General features: G+C 43.3%; 2 protein-coding genes across 2 annotated transcripts; one reads left to right on the top strand and one right to left on the bottom strand.

Moving 5' to 3' along the window:
* Positions 1-1,617: 1,617 nt before the first annotated feature.
* On the bottom strand, positions 1,618-2,552 carry LOC120680288. The gene has a single exon (XM_039961903.1). It carries the CDS (start codon positions 2,550-2,552, stop codon positions 1,863-1,865), a length of 690 nt encoding a protein of 229 aa, XP_039817837.1. The 3' UTR covers positions 1,618-1,862.
* Positions 2,553-18,616: 16,064 nt separating this feature from the next.
* LOC120680280 (protein DMP3-like) lies at positions 18,617-19,693 on the top strand. Its single transcript, XM_039961899.1, has one exon. The coding sequence runs from the start codon at positions 18,626-18,628 to the stop codon at positions 19,556-19,558; it is 933 nt and encodes a 310-aa protein (XP_039817833.1). The 5' UTR covers positions 18,617-18,625; the 3' UTR covers positions 19,559-19,693.
* Positions 19,694-19,925: the final 232 nt, after the last annotated feature.

Below are 19,925 nucleotides of genomic sequence, written 5' to 3'. Positions count from 1 at the left end.
TTTATACAATAATTTCCAAAATAAAACAAAGTTTACTCGGATTACAACTGGACAGACCGGTCTGACCAGTCGGCCCAACCGGTCAGACCGGTCGGCCTCTGAACTGCCAGAAACGGCTGTCAACACGGAGGTGGCTCAGGATTTAGCCAAGGAGTTCCGGCACGAGATGGGACAACGGCGGAGGCGGAGGCCATATCGACGAGATCATCGCGTTCCAATTGGGTCTTGTTTGCTTTCAACATGGACCCACCAGGGAGGGAGGACCCATGGCGCTGCATGCTGGGCTCACCGCATCGTTGCCCGGGCAAGAGAAAATTGCAAAAATAAGACTCAAAATAATGCGCTTCACAAATTTGCCATTCCAAACATCACCTTCGTAAAAACGGGACTCCAAACGTTAGGCACTTGATTATACTGTCATTTGGGGTATTTTATCTTGTTTCTTTTTTCCTTCTCTTGTATCTGGGGTGTGAAATGCCGGTGGTGGGGTGGTATGCGGCGGTCGAACGAGCAGCCCTAGGTAGCGATGGCGAATAGACGTACGATGAGATGTTCTCTGTACAATCCAAATCCCATGCAAATACATATGGGCAAATACATGAAAAGGAAAAAGAAAAGAGGGAACATACTCCAAATGACAGTATAATCAAGTGTCTAACGTTTGGAGTCCTATTTTTTCAATTTTCTCGTCTGATGATGATTACTACATAGTATTAAGACTCTTGTGTAGTATGATATTTTTTTGGTCTTGCAAGGAGTTTGATGCTCTTATCTGCATGCATGTTGCCATGGAAGATGCATGGGCTTTATGCTTCTTCCATGTCCTGCTCTGCATCGTCACAATCAATCGGTGCTTGTTTATCTCCCCCCAAGTTGACCTGGCTAAATATATATCCTGTAACAACCATGCATCAAACTAAAGCATTTGTCTTGTCTGAGTCCATTCCTCTCTAACGGCCCATCCTCAATCTGACAAAGTCGTCACTCGTCAGTTACATGGCCTAACTAACCGACGCTGTCCATTCTGCAGCCAGACAGACAGGGTCCAACCTAAGATCCAAGGTGGTGGGTTTTGTCCTAATCCACCGCTCCCAATCATCCAGCAGCTTCCATGTCAACATGACAGTGGACTTGTGCCTCATTCTTCATCTTAAATTTCGTCCAGGCAAAGGATAATCTGCACAATATTGGCAGTATGCACGGCAATCACGACAGGAGATTCCGGCACATACCACACGTAGCCTGTAGTTACCATTACAAATCTTTCACGAATCTTGATCTTTCTTCTTTATATTTATTAAAGGAAAAAAATCAACTTTCAATCTTTCAGTATTGCTAATCGTGTAATAATACGGTATAGTATAGTATCTAGTACCAGTACATTATTCGGAGCATGTATGTTCTTTCTTTTAAAGGAAATGAACAATATTTGTGGTTTATCCCCTAATTCAGTCTGCAGCTGAGTTATTCAGAACTACATGGAAAACAACAATCTCACTGGTTCTTATATCTCAGTTTTTTTTAAAAAAAAAGGACAAGCACACAAAAAATCTAATAAGAGAGGGCAAAAGTGAACAACCTTGGCGATTTGATTTCCAACTATGTATCCATGTAACATTAACATGTACAATCTAACAAGAACATAGATTCTTCTGTAATTTTTTTAACAAAAAATGTAGAGCTATACACAAGGATGCACATTAATATATATGTTTGCCACAAAACTAATACTGTGATGATCACCATGGCCGGAACAATAATCCAGTCAAGAAGAAATGGAAGCACAAAGAGTTTTTGACAAAACGAACACAATACTAGAGGATTAGGCTGAGTGATGCTGCATTTGTGATGCTGCAGCTCACTCATCCTTTGTTGAAGGGGTTACTGCCGGAAGAAGCCGAGGCAGAGGCGGCGCTCTGCTCGTCCCTGTGCACCCTGCTCTTGCCCTTGTGCGCCACGAACAACCTCCTTAGCGCGCGCATCATCACCACCAGCCCCGGCGGGCGCCGCCGCGAGCTCCTCGACGCGCCGAGCACCGCGGCGGCGGGCTCGCGCGGGGCCTTGGCCGCCCTCCTCGCCCTCTCGGCGGCGTCCGGCCCGGCGACGGCGACGGACCGGCGGCGCGACACGTCGAGGGGACCCGGGAACAGGTCGTCGTTCCGGGCGGCCGCGTCGTCGTCGTTGAGGTCCTCCCAGAGGCTGTCCATCCTCTCCTCTTCCTCCTCCTCGTCGTCGCAGAAGCCGGCGGCGGCGGCGTAGTCGCTGAGCGCGGGGGAGCACGCGCCGTTGCGGCGCTGGCGGCTGAGCAGCGCCCTGTCGCGCCACGGCGACGCGGCGCAGTCGGCGGCCGAGAAGCTGCGGCGGATCGGGGAGGAGAGCAGCCAGACGGGCGGGGAGGAGGACGCCGACGCCGAGCAGGGCAGGTGGCGGCCGTCCTTGCCGCGCGCGCCACCGGGGAGGAGCTGCGGCGGCGTGGGGAACGTGAACTCGTCGCTGTCGTCGTCGTCCTGCTCCTGCTGCTGCTGCCGGTGCTCCTCCGGCGGCACGGCCATGGCGGCGGGCGCTCTGACTGGCAGGCGGGCGGGCGGGCGGGCGCCTGGGGATTTTGGGAGGAATCGACGCTGGCTGCGCTGGCGGAATGGAATGGAATGGAATCTTTCTCGCCTAGCCTCGCCTTTGTGTGTTGATTACGCCTTTGTCAGGCTTCTTCTTCCTCGTCGGCGTCGTTGGTGTTGGTGTTGGGTTGCGAGGATTTCTTGGGCTGCGAGATGGCTGAGATTTTATTCAAGCTTGCAGCCCTGGATGGAATGACGGCGATCCCGCGCGCTAATTTGTTTATAAACTGTATGCAAAATCTGCGCGCTTTTTGGCCGTCAGATCCGCGTCAAACGGTTTGGAGCCCTTAAAACAAGGGCCATGCTTCTATTGCTTTTTTTTATTTAAAACAAGTGCTTCTCTTGCTTTGATCTCCGGAGTGTTTGTTTAGTACTACATCCGTCTCAAAATATAAGCATTTGTTGACTTCTGCTGATAATGTTTGACCATTTGTCTTATTCAAAAAATTTGAGAAAATATTATTTATTTTGTTATGACATGTTTTATCATCGTATATATTTGAAGTATATCTTAATTGTTTTTATTTTTTCTTAAATTTTTTCAAATATAGAAAGTAGAGAATCAGTGGGGGTAAATTTTCAATTATATGCTACTAATTAAGTAGCAGAATATATGCTTAGCAATGAATTTAAAATTAATATACATATTACTATAGTCTATAGTATACATGGAAGAAATTTAATCTGCAATGTAGCTTATATCTGAAGGGTGGAATCTTACCAGCTGTAAGTCGAAGATAAGGATGATCCCGAGAATAAGAAACATAGAACGATACTATTTTAAAAAAAGGCACCTCCAACAATCCATGTCAGCTAGCTACAAGAAAAGCTTCATCAGATTTCCACATGTATGGAACGGGCAAAGAATGAAGATGAGTGAAACCTTGAGAACAGAACGCAGCTAAGGAGGTCACGTAGAATGGGTGTGCGTTGATGTAAATCACCAAAAAAAATTGTCCATTCACTAGATACTCCTACATATCTCAGTGGTTCGAGAGGCCATTATATTTTTTAACTTTACAAAAAATGAACAGGCACCTATTGTAGTATTTATTAAAAAATATTAGCCAAGACAGGAAATTATTAAAGGTTGCAACACTAAAGAAGGTTTACAATTTGTACTTATCTCTGACTCTGATGGGTGAGGCTAAAATTTAACACCTGATCATCATTTGGTCGTCACACACACACACACACAGAGGTGGAAGAGAGGAAGAGCAAGACAGCTGGCGCATCTCTGTGTGGTTTGTTCACTTGTTCCTGTGTGCGTTGACTCAAGGGGGCACACTGCATGCAACAAGAAGCTAGCATAAAGGTACAAAAAATAAGTTGGGTCCAACTGTACCTGATTTCAGTTAACCACAATGCGTGCTGGTGGTATAATTGAGATTGTTTGGTATAGGCGTCTAGCCGTCTCCTCAACTAACGTCAATGTGTAAGCATTTTTTTGGAGCAATTATATTCGAGGTCTATTCTCGTCTCTTGGACTAGCTAGCTAGGTAGCTAGAGAGTGAGTTGGACTTCTCCTACCATTTCGACTTAATTTGGACTGATTTGTAGGAGTACCACTACTACAGAACAAGTTTTTATTCCAGGCCATTTGTTCCGGCAGTCTTTGGACCCGGGACAATAGGTGGCTTTTGTCCCGGGTCCAACGGCTAGCCGGGCCAGCGGGGGACAGGGGCCTTTTGTCCCGGTTGGAGGCACCAACCGGGACAAAAGGGTGGCCTTTTATCCCGGTTGGTGGCTCCAACCGGGACAAAAGGCCCGCGCAGGCTTTTGTCCTGGTTGGTGGCTCTTTTGTCCCGGTTGGTGTCTCCAACCGGGACAAAAATCCTTGGCCCCCTTATCCCCTCCCCCCGAGCCATTCAGCTCACTTGTTCTTGCTGTTCTTGGCTCGGGAGAGGGGAGTTCTCGCTCATTTCTTCACCACATTTGTGAAGATCTTTGATTCTCTCGTCCATCCATCGTCCCTAAAGGTTTGGGGCTTGTTTTTCTCTTCTTGCTTGGTTTGTATAGCTCATTTCATACTTTAGAAATAGAAAAAATGTGTAGCTAGCTCATTTCTTGGACATTTAGATTGCATATGTAGGTGTGATTTTCTTTTAGATTTAGATGAGTACGTGGATAGTAAAAAATTTTAGAATGAGTGTAGACACTTCATGTGATGTACTTGTATATATGATCATATGGCGGATTGTTGATTTTTGTATTCATGAATGAATTAATGAAATGAGTATATTAGAATTTTTTATATTATGAATGGATTATTTTGACACTCTAGTGATGTATTCGTTCATGCTCACACTCTAGTGATGGATTACTTGTATATTTTTTATATGATTTCATTGTTATTTGCAAGAGTTATTAATCTGATCATTGTAATTGTAATAGTAAATAATATTTGTATTGTAATGGTAAGAATTTATAAATTTGTGGAAAATAAAGGTATTTTCTAGTAAAATATGGCTTCAGCAGCTGGAGAGAGTGGCGCCGGTGGGGGTGATCGTTGTCCTTCTGGAGAGAAGGGCACAACTCGAGTAGGTCGTCGGTCCAAAAAACCTAGTGCTTTTCGTAGGGCAGCGCTCCGTTATTTGGAAAAAAATATAGAGAATGCATGGCAAGGGGTGAGGAACCTCCGTTTGATCTTGAGGATTTATTGCGGCGTTACGGTTCGTCACCACCAAACTCGGAGGTTTCAGCTCCGTCATCTTCTTCTGCGCTAGCAAGAAATCCGTTAGAGCATTCTGCGTTCCAATGCAAGGACGGTTGAAAACCTATGAGTTGTTGTCCGAATTTTTAAGTTTCATGTTGAGTACTCCTTTGTTAAGTTCTGTAATGGATTAAGTACTCCTTTTAATTAATCAAGATGTATGATGGCTATTGCAGATCTTTTAATTATTCATGTTATGTTACATTTAGTTTAATTTAGGTTTGATATACTTTATTTATTTGATACGTGTAAAGAATTCAAATCGATTTATTTAAAATGCAGATGGACCGGCAATGGATGTACAATATTGACCGATGTTCGAAGGAATTCATTAATGGCCTGCATTATTTTTTGTCTGTGGCTGAGGCAAACAAGCAGAATGGTTTTATGTGCTGCCCGTGTGTTCATTGCAATAATAACAAGGATTACTCATCTTCAAGAATCCTACACAGTCACATTTTCGCAAATGGTTTTATGGAGAAGTATGTTTGTTGGACGAAGCACGGAGAACAGGGGGTTACCATGGACAACAATGAAGAAGAAGATTTTGACGACCACTTTCCCGGGAATGCTGGAATCGGTGCATTCGATGAAGATATTCCCATGGAAGAGCCCGAAGTAGATGTAGCAGAAAATGATCCCAGCGATGATCTGGGGCAGGCATTGCACAATGTGTAGGCAGACTGTGAGAGTGAAACAGAGAGGTTGAAGTTCCAGACGATGTTAGAGGACCATCGTAAGTTGTTGTACCCAGAATGTCAAAATGGATTGAAGAAACTTGGCACCACCTTGGAGTTGCTGCAATGGAAGGCGAAAAATGGTGTATCCGATAAGAGATTTGGTGAATTACTCAAACTTGTTAAAAAAATGCTTCCTAAGGTTAACGAATTTCCTACCACAACATATGAAGCCAAACAACTTGTTTGCCCTCTAGGATTGAAAGTGCAAAAGATACATGCATGCCCCAACGACTGCATCCTCTACCGAGGCGAGTACGAGAATTTGGATGCATGTCCCGTATGCAGTGCATTGCGTTACAAGATTAGAAAAGATGATCCTGGCGATGTCGAGGGGGAGCCTCCCCGGAAGAGATTTCCTGCGAAGATCATGTGGTATTCGCCTATACTACCACCTTTGAAGCATTTGTTTAGAAATAAAGATAATGCTAAGTTGATGCGATGGCACAAAGAGGAACGCAAGCAAGACTCGATGTTGAGACACCCCGCTGATGGGTCGCAGTGGAGAAAAATAGATAGAACGTACCCTGAATTTGATTTGGATGCGAGAAACATAAGGTTCGGTTTGAGTACGGATGGCATGAATCCTTTTGGTGAGATGAGCAGTGGTCATAGCACTTGGCCTGTGACTCTTTGTATGTATAATCTTCCATCATGGCTCTTCATGAAACGGAAGTTCATCATGATTCCAGTGCTTATCCCGGGCCCAAAGCAGCCCGGAAATGACATTGATGTGTACCTAAGACCGTTAGTTGAAGAACTCTTATTGCTCTAGGGCGATGAAAGTGTACGGATGTGGGATGAATACAAATAGGAAAACTTCAACCTATGAGCATTGCTGTTCGTAACGATCAATGACTGGCCTTCTCTTAGTAACTTGTCAGGACATTCGAACAAGGGATATAAAGCATGCACACACTGTTTAGATGATACCAATAATATATGGTTGACACACTGTAAGAAGGTTGTATATATGGGTCATCGTCGGTTTCTTTCCATCAGGCATACCGTACGAAAGAAGGGCAAACATTTCAAAGGCCAAGCGGACCACCGAACAAAATCGATGCACCATAGTGGTAAAGACGTCTTCAACATGGTAAAAGATCTAGAAGTTATTTTTGGAAAGGGATCTGGTAGTCAACCTATTCCGAACGAAAACGGAATGGCGCCCATGTGGAAGAAAAAATCTATATTTTTGGGAGCTACCATATTAGGAAGTCTTAGATGTTCGTCATGCAATTGATGTGATGCACCTCACGAAGAATCTTTGCGTCAACCTGATAGCATTTTTGAGAGTTTACGGAAAGACAAAAGATACAGTAGAAGCACGTGAAGAATTGCAACGTATGGAAGAATGAGATGCCTTACATCCACAACAGTGAGATAATGGATGAGAATACTTAAGTCCTGCCAGCTATATCTTAGCAAGGAAGAGAAGGAAACCATGTTTGACTGCTTGAGCAGTATAAAGGTTCCATCTAGATACTCATCCAATATAAAAAGAATCTTAAATTTGGTAGAGAAGAAATTTACAAATCTCAAGTCCCATGACTGCCACGTGCTTATGACCGTACTTCTTCCGGTTGTGCTGCGGGGGATTCTGCCTGATAACGTCCGGTTAACCATGTGAAGCTATGTGCCTTCCTCAATGCAGTTTCTCAGAAGGTAATTGACCCGGACAATTTGATAAAGTTGCAAAACGATGTGGTGCAATGCCTTGTTGGCTTTGAGCTGATATTTCCACCATCTTTCTTCAACATCTTGACACATCTTCTAATGCACCTTGTGAAAGAGATTGATATCCTCGGACTAGTATTTCTACACAACATGTTCCCATTCGAAAGGTTCATGGGGGTACTCAAGAAATGTGTTTGTAATCGAGCTCATCCAGAAGGAAGTATCGCCAGTGCCTACGGAACTGAGGAGGTCATTGACTTTTGTGTTGACTTTATTGATGACCTTAAACCGATTGGAATCCCTGAATCGTGATATGAGGGGAGATTAACTGGAAAGGGTACATTAGGAAAGAAATCTTAAGTCTGCACAGATGATTTCTTATTCAAGAAAGCGCATTATGCGGTTCTTCAACAATCATCCTTGGTTGACCCGTATATCGAGGAACACAAAAAAATTCTGCTCTCCGAATTCCCGGAAAAGTCTGAGGCATGGATTACACATGAGCACATGAACACTTTCGGCAGCTGGTTGCAGAAGCATCTAATGCATAACATGGATATAAGTGAACGACTATTCTTATTGGCTAGGGGGCCATCTTGGAATATCTTAACATACCAAGGGTACGAGATAAATGAAAACACATTTTATACAATAGCCCAAGATAAAAAGAGTACCAACCAAAATAGCGGTGTTTGTATGGATGCCACGGACAATAATGGAAAAAAAGACACATATTACGGCTACATTAAGGAGATATGGGAGCTGGATTACGGTCCCAATTTTAAGGTGCCTCTATTTCGTTGCCAATGGGTTAAGCTATCTGGAGGAGGGGTAACAAAAGATGAGTATGGGATGACAATAGTTGATCTCAACAATCTTGGATATAGAGACGAGCCATTTGATCTCAACAATCAGGTTTTCTACATTAAAGACATGTCCAGCAAGCCAAAGAAGGGGATAAACAAGCAAAAGGATCATGAGCCTAAGCGATACATAGTTCTATCAGGGAAGAGAAACATCGTTGGAGTGGAGGACAAGACAAACTTGTCAGAAGAATATAATAACTTTGTTGCCATTCCACCTTTCGAAGTAAATGCTGATCCATGCATCCTGCTAGCCAATGATGATGCTCCATACTTGCGCCGTGATCATAATCAAGGGACACTTGTCAAGAGAAAGTCTGTTACCACTAATATTTTATGTACTTGAATTAGTTTCTATTATTATATACAAAAGTAATGACAATTCGAATACTTTTATTATATATGTACTGTACAATTATCCTTCATGTATTATATATATATTATTTTTCATAATTTTCACTTAATTATCAGACTCAAGTATAATTTTCATATAATAATATGGATTACTCAACTAATTTTATTTATTTCATAAAAATACATTCACATTAACACACTATACTCTCTCACTAACACACACACTATCTCACAAACTCACACAATACTCATAAATATCATGAAATTGCTTAATTTTATGTAAAATTCACTTTTTAAACGTTAATATCGTGATAGAATCTACTTTCTGTTGAAAAGTAACAGTTTGCAAAAATTTATTCACCTAATGTATTTTTGCATGGTCAAAATAACAAATATGATTTCAAAAAAATTAGATATTTCGTTGACCCAATCACTTGAATGAAAATTAATCATTTTTGTTGCATGTATCAAGTTTATATATAGATAAAAAAATTTGTTCCATAATTTTTGGAATCATAATTTTTTAACTAAATTAACTAATAAAAGCCTATTTTAAAAGAGAAGTAAAAATAAACAAAAATGAACATAAGATTTGGCGGGAATAAGGGAAAACGGGCCCCTTTTTGTCCCGGGTGGTAGATACACCCGGGACTAAAGGTGGGCCGCGAGCTGGGAACTATCCCGGCCCGCCCAAAATCACCTTTTGTCCCGGGTGAATCCACGACCCGGGACAAAAGGGCCACCCGGGACAAAAGGCCCCCACCCTATATATCTCCCTTTCCTCCGCATTCCTCCAACACTTGGTCAGTTCGATCTCCGCCTCGCTCGTGCCGCCGCCGTCCCCTGCGCCCACCGCCTCCTGCTCAATCCGCCGTCCCCGAGCGCCGCCCCGAGCTCGATCCGCCATCCCCGAGCGCCGCCCCGAGCTCTTCCATCCCCGAGCGCCACCCCATCGCGCCGTCGTCCCCGATCTCCGCCGTCCCGAGCCCCCACCCTGAGCGCCGACGTCGTCCCTCCTCCCTGCAAGCGCCCGTCATCCACCGCCGCGCTGCTTGCGCCGTCGTCGTCCTCGACCTCCGCCTCGCCCGTGCGCCGCCCCGAGCTCGCCGTCCCGACCTCGCCCCGAGCTGCATTAGGTGAAAACGGCGCCAAACGTGGGCCGCCGCCGCCCCGGCCCCCAAACCCTAAATTTTGTGCAAATTTTAGTGAATTAGGTGTTAATTTTCATCTGAATCTATATGAATTCAATTTTGGATATATTATTAGAATTCAATTTTGGATATATTATTAGAATTCAATTTTGGATATTTTATTAGAATTCAATTATAGATATATTAGTAGAATTCAATTATGGAAATATTATTAGAATTCAATTTTGGATATATTATTAGAGTTCAATTTTGGATATATTATTAGAATTCAATTTTGGATATATTATTAGAGTTCAATTTTGGATATATTATTAGAATTCAATTTTAATGTATCATGTATTTATTATTTAATGTATCATGTATTTATTATTTAATTATGTCATTTATATTACTTCTCGAGCTCGCAAACTCGCACTAACACACAAACGTTTCTGATAGTTTCCGATCATTACCGATCTCGACCGAATCATTTCCGATAGTTTCCGATCGTTACCGATACCGACCGAATCGTTTCCGATAGTTTCCGATCGTTACCGATACTGGCCGAATCGTTTCCGATCGTTACCGATACCGACCGAATCATTTCCGATAGTTTCCGATCGTTACCGATACCGACCGAATCGTTTCCGATCATTTCAGATAGTTTCCGATCGTTACCTATCTAAATATGTGGATTATTTAGAGAATTTTCTTAAGGGTTTTATTTGTATTCATATTTTAGTTACGATGGACCCGCGACACACAGACGCGGAAGACGAACAGTTCCTGTTGAATATGATTGCCGAAGTCAAGGAGATGCCCCTGAACAAGCTAATGATGGCAGCAATACTGACATATATTTGAATATGTCCGGTGATGGAAATGAGGCACCATCTTTTCAGGATAACGCTACTGGTGAACAAAGTGCTGATGTATATATCACAACTATACTTACTTGTATTGAAAATTATATTTTCATCTGAATCTATATGAATACTAGAATGTTTTTTTATAGCCGTCTGGATCATCGGGGCAGCAGAAAAAGACGAAGCGAGGCCCGACAAAAAAACTGGAAGGGCGGTTCATTATAACAGAAGTTGGTCCAGATGGCGAACCGATCGCTCCAGAAGCTGCCGCCAAAAAATTCATAAGACAATCCGGATGCATTGTCAGGAACCACATCCCGATCAGCTTCAGGCTATGGAAAGCTTTCAATCCAAGCGAGGAACAGGATGCGGTACCCGAAAGAGAAAAAGAATGGTGCTGGCGGGAGCTTAAGAAAAACTTCACGGTTCCAGCTGAATCCGAAGAGATATGCAAGCGCTAGACCCTAAGCAAGATGGTCGAACAGCTGCAATCATTCAAGAAAACTTTGACGAAGAAATATATCAAGACCGGGACCACGCCCGTGTTTACCGGCGAGCTCGAAAAGCTCAGGGGTCACTGGGAGCATTTGTGCAATACAAGTCTTCAGAGCTTGGGTTTCAAAAGGTGCAGAAGGCCAAAGACAATGCCTCGAAGAAAGTGTACCATCACACTCTTGGCCAAAGAGGCTACAAGCTTGCAATACACAAATGGGAGAAGATGGAGCAGGATCTGTTTGACAGAGACATCCAACCTGCTACCATGAACTGGCCTGAAAGGTCAAGGACCTGGTTTCATGGTCACGGGGAAAGCTTGGACCCATTGACTGGGGCCTGCATCTATGGGCCAAACATCCAACTAGAAGCCCAGAGACTACAGGAGGCGATACAAGCAGCGGCCGAGGAAACATTCCAGCCGGATAGAGAGAGAGAGACGAGCTGACTTACACCCTTGGGAATCCAGAGCATCCGGGCCGTACAAGAGGCAAAGGCGTGGTTCCGTGGAAATATGGGTTCAGGGATTACATTGAATCATATAGAAGCCGGCAAAGAAGAAAGAATGATGAGCGGGAGCACTTGCGAAGACTAGAGGAACGGCTCATGTCACACGATCAAAGACTGGAGGAAGAGGTTCAACGCCAAGTAGCCATAACAATGAGCCAGCAACAGCAAGCGCAACCGAAGCCTCCAGAGCCTAATGTCGCAGCCGATCATCTGTCTCAGCGGAAAAGCAGTTGCGCTTCGACAGACGTCGCCATCGAGCCAATGGGGATCCAGGCCGCAGTTGAAGCGACGGCTCCGCAGTGATTTCCAGTGGATGAGATCACCCAGCGAACACCTTGTGATATGCAGACTGCCATTAAGAACTTAATGTTCACTGTTGCGTACGGTACAGCCATGCCAACCCAACCAGGCGACGTGTACCACGGGCAGCAAATTTCGGCAGGATATACAAGAGTTGGCGTGGAGCAGGTGTGCCAGGGTTGGGAGACGCTCGAGCTTGATATTCCTGGAGGCGATGGGGAGAGGACACTAGCAGAAGCCATTCATGGCTACATCCTATGGGATAAGCGCTACATTGTCCTAAAGTCGGATGATCGAACACCAAGGCCGGCATCTCAGCATGCCTCTCCAAGGCCGTCATCTCGGCAAAACTCCCGAAGGGCAGCACTGTCTCGGCAAGGTTCACCAACACATTCTCCATCACCATCATCTCATGCGCCGATGAACACTCAAGCGTCACCGTCGCCTCCATGGTCACCCCCTCCGCCGCCGGCAAAGAAGCAGAAATAGCCGCCGGCAAAGAAGGTAGCTGCACCGGCTAAGGAGCCTCCAAAAAAGAAGGAAAAGAAGAAAAAACCAAGGAGGCTCCTATTAAACCCTAGGACATGAGCCTTGTAGAATGCGATCAGATAACTTAAGAAAGAGTTAAAGAGCACTTCAAGCCGAAGCCGGAGCCCGAGAAAGTGATAAATCCGGCAGATTTGAAATTTTTTAAGGGAATGTGCGAGGCAAATAAGAGAAAATTCATTCCGAGATATCCCCCTTCAGACTACGACTGCACAATTATCAAAACTATGAGAAAAAGAAGAGACAATCAAAGTCATCGTCGTCCGACATTCCACAGCTCGGAGCCCAAAAGAAACAATCAATAGAGCCTCTCGTAGTGGGACAGACGACGCAACAACAAGACTTTGTTACATTTTTTAAAGAAGCAAACCTGACGGCGGCTCAGATTGCAGGGGGAGAAGATATTCCAAAGGCCGATGTGATCGTCAAATTAACGTATGAGCTGGGCAAATCTCTTGTACCCCCCGAAGTAGTGTCCGTGCTTCCAACGCAAATGTATAAGCTGCACCAGCACTACATGCGTGCGATGGCTGATTGCATCTTCATGCAGGGTGTAAAGATTAAAGATGACGATTTCTTACGGGGAGAGGCCATTATATGGATAAACTGGGAAGAAGTTTACCAACTATTCCATCAGGAGAACCTCGACATCTCTATGGTCGGCTTGTGGGTTCTGTAAGTATTTTACTCTCCTTACGTATTGTTTTGCATGATCTCAACATACTGATCCCTTTATTTATTCGGTATCATGTAGAATGGAGATACAAACTTGCAGGAGAAAGGGATACTCTCACCTCGGCTTCATCGACCCAATTACTTGTAATTGGAGGATTCTACGCGACAATTCCGATGAGATATTCCAAAACTTGTTCAAGTACATAAACGTTCATCAGAACAAGCAAATGATATTGTTTCCTTACAACTTTGCGTGAGTGATTCCTTCCGTCTAACTCTTTCTATTCTGTAATCGAATTATTTAAACCTTAACTACCAAGAACTGCCTCCGTATAATCTTGCAGTGAACACTGGGTCCTAATTGTCATAATTCCCGAAAAGTGCCTACTCGTGGTTATGGACTCATTGAGGAGAAATCTAGAACAATACAAAGATCTTCTTAACATGATGAAAAAATAATTCTACCACTACTCCGTCGATGATCGATAATTTGAATCACTTTGTTACTTGACTATAATTGTTCTAATCATGCACAGGGTTTGGAAACAATTCGCTAAAAATCATCCAGGCAAATTGGACAAGGAATTGAAGATCAAGACAGATTTTGCGGTACGCACTTGGATGATTCGTTGCACGTTTCATTAGTTTTATTATATATTCATGTAAATATCTGATAATTTCTTCTCTCTTAAAGTGTATGAGGCAGAAACAAGGCACTAATTTATGCGCATACTATGTATGCGAGAACATCTATGGTCTGGTAGGTCCTCCAAAGGCCTTGGCAGATTGGGAGGAGGAAGTAAGTAAAAAACTTGTTAATGTTTGAACTCGTATTTTAATTAGTCGAAATTAATTATCCCCTTTTCCATAGGTCGAGGAGATGCGCGAAAAACTTATACCGGAGGAAAAGATTATGGCGATTCAAGAACAATTGTCCGGATTTATTGTTGAGCAAGTCCTCGATCCAAAAGGCGAATTCTACTATGATGGACAATCTAATATTGACAATCGCAGCAAATATGATGGTATACGTGTATATATATAATTAAGAATGAATATATCTATGTAAATATATATGTGTGTATTATATTTCTATTTATGAGTATGTATGTATTATATATTTAAGCCCTCCAATAATATATGTGTGTGTGAGTGTGTGTGTGTGTTTATATATGGAAACTATCTAGGACAAATATTATATAAGTAACTATATATATGTATATATTAGTGGAGATCTTACACACTGAATTTCAATACATAAGTTTAATTGAAATGTAAAAGTATAATTGAAATAGAAAAAAAATTGAGAAAAGAGGAACAGGAAAAAAATGGACCTAACACCAACCGGGACAAAAGGGTGTGCTAGGCACGTGGCACTGGCAGTCCCTTTTGTCCCGGTTGGTAAGGGTGCTTTTTGTCCCGGTTGCCAGACCCGGGACAAAAAAGCACCCCTTTTATCAAGGTCTGACATTCCCGGTTGGGAAATCGGGACAACAGGAGTTTCCCAACCGAGACAAATCAGCATTTCTGTAGTAGTGTACGTACCTGTCCAACTTCAAAGTCGTGCTGCTTATTAGTATAGTTTGCACGTACCGGTGCATATATGCCTACCTTTGATTTGTACCCCTAATAAATTAGTAGGTTCAGAATATTCGGACAGCTATGTGTTCATACAGTACGTAGCTTTAATTAATCTCTAGCTGTAGCCAAGTGAATAGAAAATACTCAGCAGCAGGCATGATATCCAGGTGGTCAAGTAAGTTGTCACCAGATCCATGCATGCATGTCAAATATATATGCTTGACTCGTGAATAATAAATAGTTCGATTTGGCGCGCTATGCATTTACCTTGCAATCAGATTATAGAAGGCTAAGCTTACCCAATCAAAAAAAAATAGCAATCTTACTACACGTACGTCATATTTAATTTAGGTAGCACGGCTCCATCTACGTACGTGTACGGTGTTAAGTCATATCTTGACGCTTCTCTATCTAAAAGTTGTCGAGCAATGGGGCGTACAGAATTTCTCTCCATCTTCAACCTGCATCTGGCCACGCATGATACATGTTTTTATTATTACCCAATTAATCATATACAGTCCTCTCCCTCCATCCCAAAAACAAACTTTATTTTAACCTTTAAAATTTATCCCACAAAAAGTATTTGTTTAGCTTATAGTAAGATCCATCTAATTAAAGCGATTTCAAGTATTAAGAGATCAATTGTATAGAAAACAAAATAGAACCAAACAAATGCTTTTTTAGGCCCAATGAATGTGCATTTATTGATAATCTAGAAAGCCAAATAAATAATATAGTTTTCAATCAAAATTTATTATAGTAATAAGGAGAAACAAGGTCATTTCTTAGAATAAGGTATCAAAATTTTCTAAAAGAACAGTCTTTTTGGAAGGACCTACTGATCAAGCCAGTCATAATAACTATGCAGATGACACAATTCTCTTTATGGAACATAATCTTGAATAGGCAAAAAAACTTCAAGCTTTTACTATGTGCTTTTGAACAACTGTGTGGCCTCAAGATTAATTTTCATAAAAGCGAATTATGCTGCTTTGGGGAGGCCCAGTTGTCCAAATGGAATATGAACAAATCTTTGGCTGCAGCCAAGGTATGTTTCCGTTTCGATACCTAGGAATACCCATGCATTACAGAAGACTTCAAAATTCATATTGGAAGGGAGTTGATGAAAGATTCCAAAAAAGGTTAAGCAGATGGAAAGAGAAGTTGCTTTCTGCTGGTGGAAAGCTAGTCCTTATTAACTCTGTGCTTAGCAGCTTACCGTTGTTTATGTTTTCGTTCTTTGAAGTTCCTCGTGGGGTTCTAAAAAAGCTAGATTTCTATAGATCTAGGTTTTTTTTTGGCAAAGTAACGAACATAAAAAAAGTATAGGCTGACAAGATGGAGTGTCCTTTGCTGCTCAAAAGACTAAGGGGGTATGTGAATCTTAAATCTATTTGCACAAAATAAATATTTGCTAAGAAAATAGCTTTTTAAGCTAATAAATGAACAAGGGGTGTGGCAAACTCTTCTTAGGAGGAAATACCTTCGATTCAGATCTCTTACTCAGGTTGAACACTTGTCTGGAGATTCCCATTTTTGGTCGGGTCTCATGAGTGCCAAATCTGAGTTCCTGAGATGGGGCAAATTTAAGCTGGGTAATGGGTCTCAGATCAGATTCTGGGAAAACTCATGGCTTCATATTGAACCTCTTAAAAATCAATACCCGACCCTGTATAACATTGCCAGGAAAACATCTACGTTAGTCAGCCATGTTCTAAGCTCAACTCCACTAAATGTCTCTTTTTTAGATCTCTAGTGGCTAACAACTTACTCTTGTGGCACCAACTGGTGGCTAGAGTAATGGATATTCAGGTACAAGATCAAAGTGACATTTTTGTGTGGTCTCTGTATCAGAATGGGCTTTTTCAGTGCGATCTATGTATAGGGCAATAACAGCCACTAATATAACACCTCATAATCATATTATCTGGAAACTTAAATTGTCTCTTAAGATTAAGATTTTTAGGTGGTACTTGATTAAAGGGGTTACTCTCACTAAGAATAATTTAGCTAGACGGCGATGGAAAGGGAGTTTAAAATGTTGTTACTGTAATCTTAATGAAACAATACAACACCTTTTTTTTCGATTGCCACAATGCTAAATTCTTATGGAGACTGATAAGTGTTGTTTTTAATTTACCTATGCTGTTAAATGTGAATCATATGTTCACTTACTGGTTAAATGGGCTGAGAAAACAACGTAAATATCAGGCCTTAGTGGGAGCATGTGCAATCTTATGGGCGATATGACTAACTCGAAATGACATTACTTGTGCGCGAGTTTCTTCATCTCTGCAGGTGCTGTTCAGAGGAATTTATTGGATCCGATTTTGGGCGCTGCTGCAAAAAAAAGGAAAGGCCACTGGTGTTAGAGGGGTGTTGCGCATTTAAGTGTTCTGCCATGGAAATCTTCGGTTCGAATGGATGGCCTTTCATTAATCGGATTGCTTATGTCTAAGCACTTTTTAGTCTCTTTTTTTTGCTACTCTGTTTTGTTTCGCTCGGACGCTTGTTGCTGTGTGGATTGTAGTTTTGAACAGCTATATATATCAATCGATATGGAATATGTTTAATACATATTCCCAATTCTAAAAAAAAAGCTGCAGGAAATGGGAAAATGGACAGGCATTTCATTGGGATCAGTAGATTGGATCAGTGGGCCGAGAGATAGTGTCTAAGAGAGCCAGGCCCCCGGAAGAGCAATGTCGTAGTTGTAGGCCCATACTGCTGTTTTGAGGAGGGAGCCAGCCCAATTCCATAGACCAGTGACGATGACTTGGTCTCTTTTTTTTCCCCATAAAAAGTGGCTTGTGTGTTGTGCGAAGCATGCAAAACACTGGTGGCCATCAAACCATTGGCGGACATCGTTTTTTACTCTTAAACATGACAAAAACCAAAAAGGAAAGAAGGAAGGAGTTAGGAATGAAGGTTGTAGTACAATTAATTAATTCAGTAAATAAAGATGGTGATGTTATTTCTAGGATTATTGCTCGTCTCTCATATCCTATACATACATTAATTTTATCTCTCAATCGTCAATAATAGTTTTTACATTTTTATAGTTGTTGCTGTAGCATATTACTCAAAGGAGAAATTCCCTATATTATATTTGAGTAGGAAGAAGGTGCGTTTTGGTAATCAAAAAAAATATTTAAGTATATATTAAGAATGGAATTGGGAATCTGGTGAAGCACCTCCCTCCCGTCATCAAAAGGATAATTTCTGGTATTAGGAAGAGTGATGAGTTATTTCGTGTAGATGCTGTCTAGCTATTGTCGTCACGAAATAAAGCGCGTTAGGTGAGGCTTGGCCTTCCCGTACCGTGGAAGCACGCACGCAGTCAGGCAGGAGTGGAGAACTGGAGATGAGACATGTGCTGTTCGTGTTGTGATCTGCTGTTGCTGGACGCATGCACCATCTATCTAGCAAGGTGTAACAATGGAAGGTCGGTGCAGTGGTTGGGTTGGGTTGGGTGGCCGCGGCCAAATCATCATGTCATCTGAATGAAACCGCCACCATCAATCAGTCATCATCTATCAGTTCCTCTTCCTGAATGGAGCAAAACAATGCAGCAGCGACGCGGTCTCCTGCACGTCACGCTGCCTCCATTCCTTCATTATTCCTTCACGCATTCCACAACCCTCCCTCCCTCCATGAATCGATCGCCATCCCATCCACGGTCTCGGTCGTTGACTACAAATACACGCCTCCTCCTCTCCAGAAAGCCCATTGCTTCGCTTCATCGTCAGATCGCCTACTGCTACTGCGTTGATTTCCATATATACCAACCAACCCTCGATCGATCAAGCCTAAGCCACCCTCGATCGACCATGGCCGCTTCTTCCTCCTCCTCGTCGGTCAGGCAGAGGCAAGCAGCCGCTCAGGCTCAGCAGCCGCAGCTCCTCCTCCATGAAGAGCAGCAGCAAGACCTCCTCCCCAAGCAAGAACCACCGCCCCCGCAGCGGTCGGTCTTGTCCCGGGCGCTGACCTCGACGGCGAACCTTGCCAACCTGCTCCCCACGGGCACGCTCCTGGCCTTCAACCTGCTGGCCCCGACCTTCACCAACCACGGCGCCTGCGACGCCACCACCGCGCTCCTCACGCGGGGGCTCCTCGCCGTCCTCGCCCTCTCCTGCGTCCTCGCCTCCTTCACCGACTCCCTCAGGGGCCCCGACGGCCGCGTCTACTACGGCGTCGCCACGCCCAGGGGCCTCTGGCTCATCGACTACCCGCCCGGCGCGCCGCCGCCGGGGGACACCTCCAGGTACAGGCTCGCCTTCGTCGACTTCGTGCACGCCGCGCTCTCGGTCGCCGTCTTCGGGGTCGTCGCCGCCAGGGACAAGAACGTCGTCAGGTGCTTCTACCCGGCGCCGCCCAAGGAGACGGAGGAGGTGCTCGACATCCTGCCGCTCGGCGTCGGCGTGCTCTGCAGCCTGCTCTTCGTCGCGTTTCCGACCACAAGACACGGCATCGGGTACCCCGTCACCAACGGCAATTAAGACTAGACTACTCATCTCTTGTTTATGCGTTCTCAAACTACATGATGTACAAATTATGGAGCTACCTCTGCTTCATGATTATATGTAGTGTATATATTAATTGGAACACTATTATTGGGATGGGTTGATTGATTAGTATCTGTTTGATGAATTCATTATTGTTCTGTTTTGCTTGCAAGCAAGTGTACGTTTTCCTGACATACACGTGGTGGTACCATCAGCCAAACAAAAAGGCTTCATAGAGAACTACTACTACTATACTAGCTCACACCAATCAATTGGCCTTTTCAATTACTTAGGTGAACTTTATAAAAAAAAAAGTAATTAGGTGACAATAATGCACTTTTCAAGAGATTAATAAATGTAA

This window comes from Panicum virgatum, chromosome 6N, assembly GCF_016808335.1.
Source record: "Panicum virgatum strain AP13 chromosome 6N, P.virgatum_v5, whole genome shotgun sequence".
Taxonomy (NCBI): Eukaryota; Viridiplantae; Streptophyta; class Magnoliopsida; order Poales; family Poaceae; genus Panicum; species Panicum virgatum.
This window is presented reverse-complemented; position numbering and strand designations above follow the sequence as displayed.

Excerpts from the sequence above, each read along its gene's own strand:
- LOC120680288 (XM_039961903.1), bottom strand. The coding sequence starts at position 2,552 with ATGGCCGTGCCGCCGGAGGAGCACCGGCAGCAGCAGCAGGAGCAGGAC.
- LOC120680280 (XM_039961899.1), top strand. The coding sequence starts at position 18,626 with ATGCAGCAGCGACGCGGTCTCCTGCACGTCACGCTGCCTCCATTCCTT.